Source organism: Cyprinodon variegatus, unplaced genomic scaffold (genome assembly GCF_000732505.1).
Source record: "Cyprinodon variegatus isolate N-32 unplaced genomic scaffold, C_variegatus-1.0 Scaffold602, whole genome shotgun sequence".
Taxonomy (NCBI): domain Eukaryota; kingdom Metazoa; phylum Chordata; class Actinopteri; order Cyprinodontiformes; family Cyprinodontidae; genus Cyprinodon; species Cyprinodon variegatus.
The window spans coordinates 172,011-186,518 of record NW_015151055.1 but is presented as its reverse complement, the minus strand read 5'-3'; the positions used below and the strand labels follow the sequence as shown (position 1 = coordinate 186,518).

Below are 14,508 nucleotides of genomic sequence, written 5' to 3'. Positions count from 1 at the left end.
GGGGGAATTTTGGCCCACTCTTCTTTGCAGATCCTCTCTAAATCAGGAAGGTTGGTGGGCTGTCGCTTGGCAACTGTGACCTTCAGCTCCCTCCATAGATTCTCAATCGGATTGAGGTCCGGAGACTGGCTGGGCCACTCCATGACCTTCATGTGATGTTTCTTGAGCCAATCCTTTGTTGCCTTTGCTGTGTGTTTCGGGTCGTTATCATGTTGGAAGACCCAACCACGTCCCATTTTCAGCTTCCTGGCAGAGGGGAGGACGTTGTCCCTCAGGATTGTACGGTACATGGCTCCATCCATCTTCCCAGTGATGAGGTGAAGTAGCCCTGTACCCTTGGCAGAGAAACACCCCCCAAAACATTATGCCTCCACCTCCATGCTTGACGGTGGGCACAGTGTTCTTGGGGTCATAGGCAGCATTTTTCTTCCTCCACACATGGCGGGTAGAGATGACATCTTTATTAATGGGCAAACGAAGAAAATCAGCAAGGGATCAAATACTTCTTGGACTCACTGTACATGTTTAAGGCAGAATGATTTGACATTTAAATATGATTTCCTTACGACTTTAAGTGATTTTTTTTCTTTCTTTCTCTCACATGTCAGGGTTTCTAATGAAAGTGGAAACCTGGATAAATAGTATTTGATTGCCTGAATTTAAATCTTTAAAAAATGTGACTTTAGCACTTCAATAGTCATGATGCACTAATAGTCAGAAATGAACATGAAGTCCATAAACTCCTTTCTACTTGGAGACTGACTAATTAAGGCCCAGTGTCATTATGAGTGAAAGCTGCTCTTCTCAAGAGAATCTCAAAAAGGAAATGATTTCCCAGCTGTCTGTTGGCTTTAACCCAATATCATTGGTGGGTGTCAAGAAGTCGTCGCCGTCTCTCCTTCAGAGAAATCTCATCATTAAATGGTCTTACTTTGAATGTCACATGTTTTCCCAACACATAATTCATTAATCTGTTTCTTGGGGTTAATTGTGGACTGAAAAATCCGTTTTTATGTTTCACCACTGAAGGTGCAGTAGGACCTCAGTGGTGCAAAGGTTTAGTTCTTTCATTACGACTGAATTACAAAGATCTAAAGTCCAAAAGATGGATTAGTTTGTTTCCTAGCAGCTGAATATCCTCTTAGGGCCCATAGGTGACCTTGGCTGAGTTTTACTGGAATCAAGTGAGACTTTTTACAGCAATAAGGAGAAAAAAAACAGTATTATGTTGCCTCCCAGAAATGATGAGAGAGCAGATGCAGTTCAAGTGATTAAATGTTAGAGCAGCTGATTTTACATTGATGGGGGAGAATTCAACAGTAAGCCACAAATGAATGTTCAGTACAGTAAGTGGCACCACACTGCAAACCTGGTGCAAACGGTCAACCCTCCACATCCAAAGCAACCACCACAGCACCACACAGATATAGGAGACACAGCCAAACCACACGTTATAGAGAAAAGTTGGTTAACAGCGTTTTTGGAGAGGAGGAAGATTAGGGTTGCCCGTCTCCATGGTCACGCCATGGGTAGAGAGGTTAAAGGTTAGCAGTTAGTGTGGAGCGGCAGGGCTGTAGGGAGTGAGGGGGCGTGTCAACATGTGCGTCGCTTAAAAAGCAACAGCATACGTTGCCTTCAGAAGTATTTACGCCCTATGAGCTTTTCCACATTTTCTAAATGAATCGTGGCAAACTTAGAAGGCTTTTATCTTCTATTTCAGCTGAAACACAAAAAAGCTCCAAGTTTTTCAGGCAAAGAAAAATGGTTTCCAGGTTGTTTTAAAAATTAAAAAATGTGTTAATATTTTGAGGACTGCAATGATTATTTAGTGTGTCTTTCTAGAGATTGAATTTAATACTCATTCCTTTTTTCCAGTTGTGTGAAAATGTTTTTCTCCATGATATTTGAGGCTTTATGTTGAGTCACTGTCCTTCTGGAAGCTTAGCTTCACTATAGCGTCGGACATTTTATTCCAAAGGGTTTCTTCCATGATTGCCATTTATTTACCTGTCAGGTTTCTGTTTCTGTTATGTTTTTGTTTTGCTTTGCTCCTTTTTTTCTAGTTTTGTGGTTTAATTCTCAGTTTATTGAGTTCTTTGTTTTTTTCTCAGTTACTGTCTTAGTCTTGGTTCTGTTATATTTTCTTTTTAGTGTTCAGTCTTGCTTTACTCCTTGTTTTCTAGTTTTAGTGGTTTTATTTTTATTTTGCTCTGTTCTTTGTTTTTTTCCCCAGTTACTGTCCTAGTTTTGGTTCTGTTCTGTTTTCTTTTGAGTGTTTAGTTTTCTTTGTTTTACAGTCCTCGTAGTTTAATTATTATTTTGTTATTTCCAGTCTTCCAGGTTTCTATTGGTTGCTCTCTGCTGCACTCTTGTGTTCTCCTTCCTTCCTAGCTCTTTCCCTCTCTTGTTCTGTGCACACCTGCTCCCAGTTTCCTCATCAGCCCCCTCTTTGTCTCAGTCTCCTCTAAAATCCCTCTCTCTTCAGTTCCTCTTTGCTGGGTCTTCGTCAAACACCGTCAAACCTCTTCAGTCTTCCTCCACTTCGTCTCTGTGAGCCCTACTTGTGATTTTGATTCCCCTGATGTCTCCTTGGTTTTTTTGGTACGTTTAGACTTGTGTTTTTTCTTAATTAATTATCTTTGGATATTTGGACTCCTGGTTTTCAGTTTGTTTTGGACTTTAGTTTTCATTTTGCAATTTTGGATAACCTGCCTCTGTTTTCAGTTTTTTTTATCTTTATTCATCATTAAATCACTTTAAAGATTCACCTCTGTCTTCCTGCCTCTTCCTTTGGGTCCTCAACCCCCGAACAAATCCTGACATTACCTCAGTCTCCGATCTACTCAGACCATATCTGCCATCTCTGCTGATCAACCAAAAATATCCATCACCGTGAGAGTAAGGTGTTAATTACATACAGTGATATTTTTTTCCCACCATTTGCATGCAGTTAACCTCTTAAGCCCAGAGGATCTTAGGAGCAAATTCTGCCTGAAATTATAAATGTTAAATAAAACGAGTTCAGCTTCCAAACTATAAATTGGAAATACAATTGTTTACATTTGTGTGACAGAAAGTCATTGAGGAATAGTTTTTCATTTTAGATGTCAGCATGTCTGATTTATAGGTGATTAAACAAAGAAAAAATGAAATGTATTTAGCCTCGCCAATTCCCCCCCCCCAAAACTAAACACTGTAAAACACCATAAAGCTCATTAGAAACTCTAGATGAACCTCAGACTTTATAGATCCACATCTTCACTATAACTCAAGCTAATTTAGACTGAATGAGTTGAAGCATGTTTGTTCCACAGAGGTTTTAGTGAGCAGTGCGCTAGCAGGAAATGGGATTTTAGCACAGTGGTTCCGAAAGTGCGAAAATACATTTTATCCACTAATAAAGGAGAATCTATTCAGACAAATCTGCTGATTTCTATTATTGGAGACTTTCTGCATGAGGCAAAGACTTTGCTGCTAAGATTCAGTCGTTGGTTCATTGAAATTTACCAATAAAATCACCAAACTGGATAGAAAATCAGAATAACAGAGCAGCTTATGGAAAGCACTCCGCTTACTGAAATGGTCGCACAATGACCTCTGACCCCTCCTTGGAAAGGTCTGAGCCTCTAGTTTCCAATGATGGTGGCCATTAGGGGGCGGGGCTAAAAATGAATACCTGCAGAGTCACACATGTCAGGTGGAATTTTAAATCTCCTTTCATTTGTTTAAACAGCTATAGAAAAAAAAGTATTTGTGAAAAAATAATTTTGAGATGTTTTAGACATTTTAAAGCCTCATTTGAAAGGTGTGTGGATGAAACACCATGTGACTGACTTTTCTATAAATAGATAAAAATCTGCTGGTGTCAGCTGGGCCCTAAACCGGGCCCACCGGGCTTTAAGGGTTCAACTTTCAGCTAATCAGGACACATTCTTTTACATGTCTGCAGGATTTAGAAACTGCAACCAACAGAATTAATATTCAATAGGTTATCAGCTGTTTTTTCTGCTACTCTTTTGAAAAAGGACTAAATCTGTGGAGTAAAAGACAAATAGATGTCCGATTGGCAAAGTATTTCACTCATGTTCAGCCTTATTCACCGCGGCCCAGAATGCATTTCTGTCCACTCTCACCCCAAATCTATTTTCTCTATCTCTGTTTTTCCGCTGACCAATCTAACTACGGTTGACCTGATCCCACATTGAACTTGGTTGCCTCCGGGTTTTTTTTTTTTGCTTTTAGTAAGAATCAATGAATATTCCTAATATTAAAATTATAACCTTTAGCAAACGACCAAAAGACATTGAAGTAAATGTTCAAATAAACAATATTAGTATTGAGAGAGTTAATAAATATGCATTTCTGGGTGTGATTTTTTTAGTCATGATCTATGCTGGAAACCCCAAATAGAAAATATTCAATGAAAAGTGTCAGGAAGCTTAAACAGCTGCTTGACTACAGAGAACAACATATCCTCTACAACTCATTAGTTCTTCCATACATTAGTTATTGCATAGAGCTTTGGGGTAATAAGTACAAAATTATATCTAGATTTACTTATTAAACTTTAGAAAAAAGCTTTAGGAATCATTCATAATGTTGGATTCAGGAATTACACTAATGCACTTTTATTAAAATCTAACTTCATGAAAATCCATGACTTAATCGTATTTAAAACTTTGCTTTATTTTATAAAGCGAGCCGTGATCTTCTTCCTGCCAATATACAAAAAACCAGTAGAGAAGAAAATTCTAGTTTGTGTTGAGAAGATGAGGCGTTCGACCCGCGGTTAAAAGTCAGGAGCTCAGCCAAGCAGGAGTTATTCTGAGGAAATAAAAAGGAGTACCACACTAAGAACATTTAAAAGGATGTATAAATATGTTATCTTTAAGAAATATGCATGTGAGCCAAAGATTTAAACGTGATCATTTGCAACATTTCAAATATGCACTGCTAGATATCTTCTTTCTGCATTTGCATATTTTTATCCTGTGCGGGCAGTGCTTTTATTTTATTTACTTTTAGTTATTTTATCTTTTTGTGCAGCACTTTGGAAACCTTGTGTTTATTTAAACCGTGCTATATAAATAAAGTGGATTGGATTGGATTTCTCCGTCACTCAGTGTTTTCGTCAGCAGCTTTATGAACTTTTCTTTAAAGTGTTTAACTCTGCTAATGAAAGTGATTTGTTGCTCATCCAGGAGGATTTTGCAATCACCTTATACCATTTACAGGGTTTCCTCAATATTGAATAAATCTTTATTTTTATTGGATTTGATTGAATTTTCTCTGTAAAGTAAAGTTGAAATAAGATGTGTTGTGAATTGGTGCTTTATAAAATATTATTCTCTCAAGCGTCTCCAGAATATCCTGGACTTTTGGGCAACTTCTCTGAGTTGTGCTCTTCTTAATCATAGAAATGTAGACCTGTAGTCGTACCGTATTCTTTCAATTAAAAGATGGTGGATCTAGAAGTGCTGTTCTAGATGCTGAGGATATTCCTTTTATAATCCAACTCTGCTTTTTAAACATCTCCAAAATGCATCCTAAACCAGATCTCTTTCACCCTTTTATGGGAACAAGTGGCAGATTATTCAGGCGACTCCTGAAGTGTTCTTCTCTTCCTTTGCATAAAATTTAATCATCTGGTTTTCTTCCTACTAAACTCCACTGCCTGTTGGTCTGGAGCAGCTTTTTGTCCTCCTGCTAAAGAATGTGGGGAAGATGAAGGGGTATAAACACTTCTGCAAGGCAACGTATGAGCAGAAGTAGTAAACGCATACTGGGAGTGGGTGGGGGGGCTTGATCCATATGACTGTGCTACGTTGTTGATGCACTAACAGTCAAATGCTTTAAACAGGACGCTGTAATGTGCATAAGTGGAAGTTGCCGTGCTCAGATTTCCCGAGCAGACCCATCATTAGCAATCATCTGTGCCCTCCAGTGTGCCAACACTGCTCGGGTTATTATCATCATCATCATCGTTGTTGTTTCTACCGGGGATGGAAGCGACATTATACAGCAAACGCAGCTCAGCAAATATGCACTTTTTGATTACATTTATAAAATGGGTGTTTTAGTAAATATCTCTGTTATCAGTGGGAGGATTTGGTCTTTCTGTATGGAAATCATCCATAACTGAGCTTAATTTGGATGAGGTTGCTAATGGTGGTGAGAGCAAAGCGGGTGAGGAGAACATGTGAGAAGCTGGGAAAGAAAGAAAGGAAAGAGAGCAGCGCTGCCCCTGCCTCGTTACAGCCCTGCCCACAGGGAAGCCTCTTACCAGACTTGGACCAAGACTCACTTGAGCGTGAGGCGAGGATCTCCATATGGGGCATAGGGAGAAATGTTTAGTACAAACTCCTTGGGCGGATAGGAGCTCCACCTCTGCTGCACTGTGCTGCTGTCATTGTTATTCCAAAAGTCTCTGTCTAGATCACTGCGGCCAAAGAGAGAGACAGGTCAGAGCAACACAACTACAGACAGACTCTGGACCGACCGAGCGTTCGCATCACAGAGAGACTCGGCTGGAGGCTCCTCCCATCCACGGAAACACAGCAGGCCCACATTTTAAACCTCTTTCTCTACCGGAAGCAGACCAGTCATCGCACAGGTTGGGTTTAAAAATACATAGCTGGTTATTCAAGGTGTTCGGCTGTAGAGACAGAACTGCAAAGTCATAAAACTCATCAAAATATAACAGAACATACATCATGAAAACTGAAAAATCCTGAAGCAGAAGTGAAGTCTGCGCCGCATCCTTGGTGTTAGAAGAAGTGAGGAAAAAAAGCGACAGAAAGACTTGGCAGAGAAAAAACACGCAGTCTGAGAGCAGTGAGCAGAATCACTAATGTCATACAAGTGGCACAGCAGCGGTCAGAGCGAAGCTCAGGGACGGAGCAGAAAAGGAAACAGCTGAAATGACCAACAGAGCACAGCGTTGGAGCAGGTCAGAAAAAAACAACAAACTCAATAGATCCAAGAAACCAAGTCAGAACGCTTTTACAAGCTGAAGCCCATCGATGTGCTGAAAAGCATCCATATAGAAACAAAAAGAACAAACTGAACGTAGCAGAGACTAAATCAGGCTAGAGAAGAAAAGAAGAGGTTATTAAGCAGAATACAGAAACACAAACAGATGCTTCATTCTGACCAATCAGCTTCATTTAGCCAGACGGTAAAAGGCTTGAGATGAAGATCAACCCAAAACAATCAGACCTTCAGAGGGAAGATTCAAGCCTGTCAGCTTTAGGCTTGAACCTGCAGCGTCTTGATCGCTCAAAGATTTCAGATGTTAATACAGATTAAATCTACACGGTTACATCACTGTCCTCCAAAAACATCATCCTGATAAACAACAAACAAAACTAAAAAACAGGCTCGTTTCCTGCGTTGCTTGTAAAGCTGAACCAACTGGAGCTCATTATCACCACACTGTTCCAACCCAACCAGACACTTACTTGATGGCTTTCTTCTCCCCTCGCCCACGTGCCGAGTCTGGAGTGTCGGCTGCTTCCACTCCGGACTTGTTCCTCTTTCCCTGGAGCCAAAACAGAGAGAGGAAGGGAAGGTATGACAGCCAAACCCAAACACTGAAGCTTCAGCCTTGTCCTGGGAAGCGGCGTTTTTGCAGCGCTAATTTGAAGACTAAACGCTTCCCACATTATCTCAGAAACACGGTGCCATCGCTCTTTATGGTACTCTGATTACACTAATCAAAGCCAAATCAAATCTGCTGTGAAGAGTCTTTTCTCACTATGATTATCTTTCACAACACCCTGAAATTTACATGGCAGTTGCCTCTTTGAGGTCCAGGAAGTAGCTTTCCTGAAAGCCACTCTGCAAACCTGATTCCAAACAGCTGGAGCATGACCCGCTGTAACCATGGAAATAATGGCGATTTAAAGGGCTGAAAACTTGGGGTTTGCTGTGCGCTTTCTTCTGGAAAAGCTCATTACTGGTAAAGGTGTCTCGCACGTGTCCTGCTGCAGGTAATCTCTACTGACACTTTTATACGAGTGGAACGGTTTGGGGATGAGTGCAAAGCTGCCCTTCCACACAATGCTGCTGAAAGTGATGCGCTGACTCACACAAGGTGGAAAACATTTCTACACACTATTATAGCATAGCTTGGTTACACCTGCATCATACCTGGGCTATAAATATGACCTCCAAGGTGAACTTGTTTGCTGGGAGTTAATCAAACCTACAGCCTTGGATGTTTCAGGTCATCATGAAGCATCATATACTCCAGCTTCTCCAGGGACATTTAACTAAACTGCAAACATTTCCTGTAGCAGCAGAATCTCTTTGTTTTGTTGTTTTCTGTTCTTTTTTTTTCACCTCATCTTATATCAATGTTTAGCATTTTTCATTTAAAGGTGACGATGCAGCAGATTTTAATGTAGGTGTCAAGGCCCAGTATAAGATCCAATATTCAAGGCGGACAAACAGATTTCTCAAAATGTTTATTGAAACCGCAGTGAGCAGCGTCTGCGTCTGCGTCTACGGCAGGAACCTCAGTTCTTCTAACTCAGTCCAGAGGATGAGGTCGGCTCCCGTCGGTCTCCTGCCAACATGATGCAAAATCTATTTTAAAAACTAAAACCTAACCTGAGCTAATGTGGCCTTGCCTTGGTCTGGTACAAAGTCAGTTTGCAAAAGCTCTGCTGAGAAAAACCGATAAAGGCCAGAGCAGCAAAATGAATCATATCTGATACATAAACAGACGGTAAGCCGCTCATGTCGTGTTTTCAGCTCTAATCTGAACTGGAAAGGTCAACAAATGAACAAACAATGTTGTAGTAACCATTTAAACAACAAATGACAGACGGAGCTGATGAACGACACTGGATTTTAGATTAACTGCCTACAGACACGAAGATATTTCTTCTTTTTATTCCATAAAACACAAACAAATGATTGTTTTATATAATGTACATTTAAATCCCTTTACTGTCCCACAATAGCGACTCTCTGCATTCAAGCCCTCCCCTTGGGGAGCAGTGGGCTGCCATTGTGCGGCGCCCAGGGAGCAGTGTGGGGTTAAGGGTCTTGCTCAGGGACCCAGAGCAGCAACCTTCTAGAGCAGCATGATGGCCATGAAATGATGCACAGTGTCCTGAGGGGGGCAGCGATGCGCCCGGCCTGCAGAAAGAGATTTCTTTGATGGCAGTATTAACCTCGCTGCTGTTTACCGTCCACCCAGAAAAGAATGAATGAAAAGAAATAAAGAAAGCAGGTTTCTGGTGTCAGCAGATTGAGCGTCATGTCTGCTAGGAAGTGTGTTGGTGGTGGGCGTGAACGCAGGGAGGATCCATCACTCACCTTCTGACTCACCCTATGATGGGGATGAAGTCTGGAGGAGAACTGACGGTTTCCTCCTGTGAACCCCCTTTATACCAAAACGCTGCCAATACGCCATTATACAGTAGCTGGAAGCTAGAAACACGTTCAGTGCTCGTCTGGAACACGGCAGATACGCTGATATGTTGGAGAGAAGTTCTGGATAAGTTACGCAGAGGTTTAGGATCAGCTAGACGCCACGACTGATGAGGAACTGACACTGAACGGATGCCGACCATCAGATAACTGACCTGGAACTGATGGACCAATAATTAGCGTACGTTGGCATAGTTTCTTGTGATTGGCTCATGCAAGGGAGTTGTGTGATTGGTAGCAAACTATCCCCTGCTTTAAAAAATGCATTTGTGTATCGAGGCATGTCAGGGCAGTCTCTAAACACACAAATGCTGAAGTTTATAGACTGCTGGTACTTTGTAATTTAATTTATAATTGTTTCAGTACCAGAAATACTTTGGCGAATGATAGGCTGTAGATGTGTGGATCTTGTATGCTTGCGTGAATCATGTTTTCCGTTTGTGGCTCTTGTCCAGTGCACATATGAATCAAATGTTTATATTTGTGAAAATTGAGACTGCAAACAGGGAATTATGAATACAGTGGAAAGGATAAAACAGAACATTTTAAACACAACTATAAGATGCAAATGGCTGAACTTCTACAACACTTTATTAAGTCCAAGTACTCCAAAGTTCTTTATAGGGTCTTAACATGCAGATATATGCCAATTTCCGCTTTAGATTCAGTTTTAATTTTCGTTACATTGTATATAAAGTGGAAATTACAAACAAAACATGAATCTCTTTTGTCTGGCATGTACTTCAATATCTCTATCATTTGCAAATAATAAGAAACAAACAAATACACAAAGTAGACTTTAGATCCTCCTGAGATAAACAAACACCCCCGCCTGTTCCCCAAAAAAGGGATAAAAACTAACAGACTCTCTGGTTAATTTTAAAAATGCTGCATTTTCTGTGCAGCAGCAAAACAAAGCTCATATTTCATTTAACACAATAATAAACTTTCCAAAAGGTGGGAAGACCCAGGAGATGAGCAATGGTCCAGAGCAAAGAAGAATAAAAGCTGAAAATGGAAATCAAATTGAAATACTGTACAAAGAAAAGGAAACCAGGCTACAAGGAGAGAAAAGCACTGATGGTGAAGAGCAGCTGGAGAAACAAAGGGATCCAGGGGGGGGGGGGAAACAGAGAGAGAGAGAGAGAGAGACAGGTGCAAATGAGAACTGAGTGAAACAGTGAGTGACAGACAGTCCCAAGAGGATTGGTTTAGAAACAGGGAAGGAGTCATCCTGTCTGTGGTGAGAAAAAAAAGAAATGAAGAAGAAATTCTCCTTTCCAGCATCATTCACAGGACTAAACGAAAAAATTTCCTCTTCTCCGTCAAAGAAGGTAAAAATACGCCTGGATTTCATAAACGCAGTTAAAACAAACGGAAAAAGAAATCTAGGGTAGAAAATAGGCGGTAAAACCCAGCAGCTGGCTTCCTGATCCCAGGCTGCAGCTTTACGTTGAGTTTAACTTATAGCAGAAGAATGCATCAAATAATCCAAACTGCAGCGAATCCCAAAAACATTTTCTAACAATCAAACGCATCCTGGGAATATTTTAGCTAATTAGTAACGTTTGCCGCTAAGATCATGTAGTCTGATTACTTTTCTAACAAAATATAAATGTCTAATAATAAAGGGTTTGTGTCGAACAATAAATACATTCATAGTTTAAGGAACATATTAATTTAATGAAGAAATTGGATGAAATATTAATTTGTAATTTTTAAACACGTGCAACAACGTTCCTATGTGTGCTGTGCTAATGCTAATAGGTTTAACATGAAAAGCACCGTTTTATTTTAAATCTGTTAATTAAGTCTGACCTTGGAGAGTTTTATTTAAAATAAAAGAATAAAGCTTTGCAATAATCATTCCTTGGGAGAAATCTATATATATATATATAGATATATATATATATAGATATAGATATATATACATCTATACATGTATATATCTGGAGGAATTTACAAAAATAAATTGGTTTAAAGAACTGAGAAAACTTTCTATTAACAGTGTTTATCATATCAGGTAGCTATAGGAGAATCTGGCAGATGGTTAAATTATGGAATACAACTTTTTTTTTTCCCTTAGGAACAATTTCGTATCGCCTACAATTATGGCAATGTATATATTATATATATATATATATATATATATATATATATATATATATATATATATATATACCAGGAGTAAAGAAAATCATCAACCAGTAAAGGTCCGCAGACATTTTTAATTATACTCTGTTACTTTAAACAGAATTAAACACAGAAATAAAATGCAGGTGGTTAAGCATCCATGTTATACATTGAATTTTTTAATAAAAAAACAAAACAAAAAATAGAACGTTTTTCCATTTTAAAATATAAAGTGCTTTTTGAAATTGTCTCTCACAGTTTGGTTTATAGATAATTTCCTGATTCCCATATTTTCTCAAACCCCTGAACTGATGGTTTGTTATTTTCTTTCTTTTTTCTGTCTTAATGTTGGCAGTGGGCTTTAGGCTGCCCTGCAAGGCTTTAAACCTGGGTTTAACCGGAGACTAAGCCATTCTCAAGCACATATCAAGGAGCTCATTTTGAGCCTGGATCCAGATTTATTGTTGATTCTGTTCATGGTGGAGAATCCTGCTTCACAGCAGCAGGTTGAGCCAAACATCCTCTAAATGTGCAGGGTCATCTTTGAGCACGCCATTTCACTTTTCTTTCACCAGTTCACCGCAGTTCTTCCAGCAGTCCACACTTTCTCTGCTCTCTTTTTCTCATGGTCTTCTCCTTCTTTCCCATCGCCCGGCTTGCCACAGGTTTGCCTGCTGTGTCTAAAAGTAGCAGCAGCAGCAACCCAGACTGACAGCTCATTGGCTCATTAGGATCACGTGCAGCCTGGAGCCGGACGCTCCCCAGGGCTTTACCGTAGTAACAGGAGAAGAGGAGCAAGTGAAATTAGACTCTGCCGTGGGACAACATGCAGCAATTTATAAATGTTTAAATCAGGTGGACCCGGATCCGGACTGTGGTCCACTAATCCGTGACCTCTGGTCTATACAATGCAGCAGAGATAGACCGACACAACAGCTGACTGATATCTTCAGCGTTGTTTTCTTGTATCAGCATCTGTTGATACGAGCATCCGCTCACTGATTGATGAAAGCAACCAGCAGCCATGTTATGAGATCAAGTGAATAACGTGAGTTACTGCTCTTTCCATTTAGTAGTCGTACGCATCGTCTTCCTCTCGCTGGCATACCATACCGGCCGAGAAGCTTGGTCTCTCCAGCACGTTCTGGGTCGTCCCTGGATCCTTCACATGGTGGCATGTGCTTGGAACGCTTCCCAGGGGAGGGGGCGTCCAAAAGAGATGTCGGGACGGTAAATCAAGAGCTTTGCCTTTTCACTCAGTTCTCTCTTCATAACCGCCCAGCACAGCGAGCGCATTATAGCCACATTCTTCCCTCCATCCATCCCAAGATACTTGAACTCCTCCCCTTGAGGCAGAAGCTCCTCCAACAAGAAGAGGAGAAGCCATCTTTTTCTAGTGGAGAACCATGGCGTCAGACTTGGGAGGGCAGATTTTCATTCCCCCCCTTTGTTAACGTTTTCTTTGGATTAATAATCAAATATTTACAAACTAATGTTTGGGATCAATAAAGTACTTTTAAATTGAATAGAAAATGTGTTTTTGCTTGTTTGTTTGTTTAAACTTAGACTTGTGTGCATATTTAGTCATTGTTTCATTTCTTTAATCTAAATAATGGAAGAAAAGGCAACGTTAGCTTTAAAAATGGTCCCAAAACAAAACTGTCGGCACGTATCAGTAATGGATTAAACTGATTTCAGGATAATCTGCATCAGCCTCTAGAAAAACAGCTTTGGTAGATCTCTGCAGCGTAGGCATAGGAGGTCAAGACGGATCCATTACTGGGAACCAGTGCAGCCACTGAGTCTAACTGGTGATATGACCTCATTTGCAGACAAGACGTGAACAAAATGCTCCTAATGCTGACATTAAAGTCACTCTGTTGGATTAAACTGAAATTAACTGGTTATTTTAGGAACCTCTTTGATGGTTTCTGCCATCAAACTGCAGCAACTGGCAAACCAAATGACCTGCCAGGTTCAAACTGGTTTCAGGAACTTTTAGCTGGAACTGTTTTCAGAATCAAGCAAGTGGATTATTTCAGAAACTGATGATTTACTGAGATTTTCAAAAAAATCTGAAAAAAGAGAATCTGAAAAGTAGTCTTAAACATCTCCTCTCAGTTCTCATTTATTTTGCTTTTCAAAAAATAAGGGTTTCCAAGAGGCGTGTATCTAGGCTTGCTTCATTTGGGGGAGGAGCCAAAATAGATGACGTCCGAAGCCTCGCTACTCCGCCATATCACATGACCGCTTCAGGAAGTGGTTCAGCTCGCCCGAAACTTCTGAGCCTCTTTATTCAGTCAAGATGTCGGAGTTTGTAGGAGAGTTTGGATATATAAAATAGATTTATTGGAAAAACAACCAATCTAGTTGGTTAAAACTATTTTGGTTAAAGTAGTGCAGTATTGGTTCCTGCAGAGCTGTCACCTTGCTAGTGGCGTCTGTAAGACATTCTCCATCCCTCCTTTGGTTGTTGGTTCAAATTCCATTTAAGACATTTGAAAGTTGCGATAAAACACAACAAGTATTTTGGCTAATGTGATTAATTTGTATTGGTTTGCCCAATTACAAATATAGATTGGGTAAAAACACGGACAAATTAGATTGGTTGGTTTAGCCAAATGATTGGTTGAACACAAAACTTCCAAGACGATTAAAACCACAAGCAGTGAAAAAACTATAATGTTAGGAATAAGAATGACTTTTGTTCATTTTGCTCATCATTGCCCACTTTCACCGTCTGCTTGAGCTTATTTCACTAAAATGGCAGAAAAACACGGAGCCTTAAATGATTGTTCTCTTCTAAGACATTTTACACACAAAAACCAATAATTACATTTTTTAAAGGAACTTCAACTACTAACTGTAGTTCTGCACTCCACCAGTAGGTGGTGACATGTTCACATGAAGCTTCATGAACTGTGGGGATTGTTG

General features: G+C 40.0%; 1 protein-coding gene across 1 annotated transcript in view; it reads right to left on the bottom strand.

The window, feature by feature from the left end:
* The window catches only part of LOC107096147, a 162,730-nt gene that overhangs the window by 45,891 nt on the left and 102,331 nt on the right, over nt 1-14,508 (bottom strand). Inside the window, exons 3-4 of the mRNA XM_015392663.1 lie at nt 7,461-7,540; nt 6,305-6,439 (exon numbers count right to left, since the gene is read on the bottom strand). Of these exons, the coding sequence (XP_015248149.1) occupies nt 6,305-6,439; nt 7,461-7,540 (215 nt within the window). The remainder of the gene's footprint in view (nt 1-6,304; nt 6,440-7,460; nt 7,541-14,508) is intronic.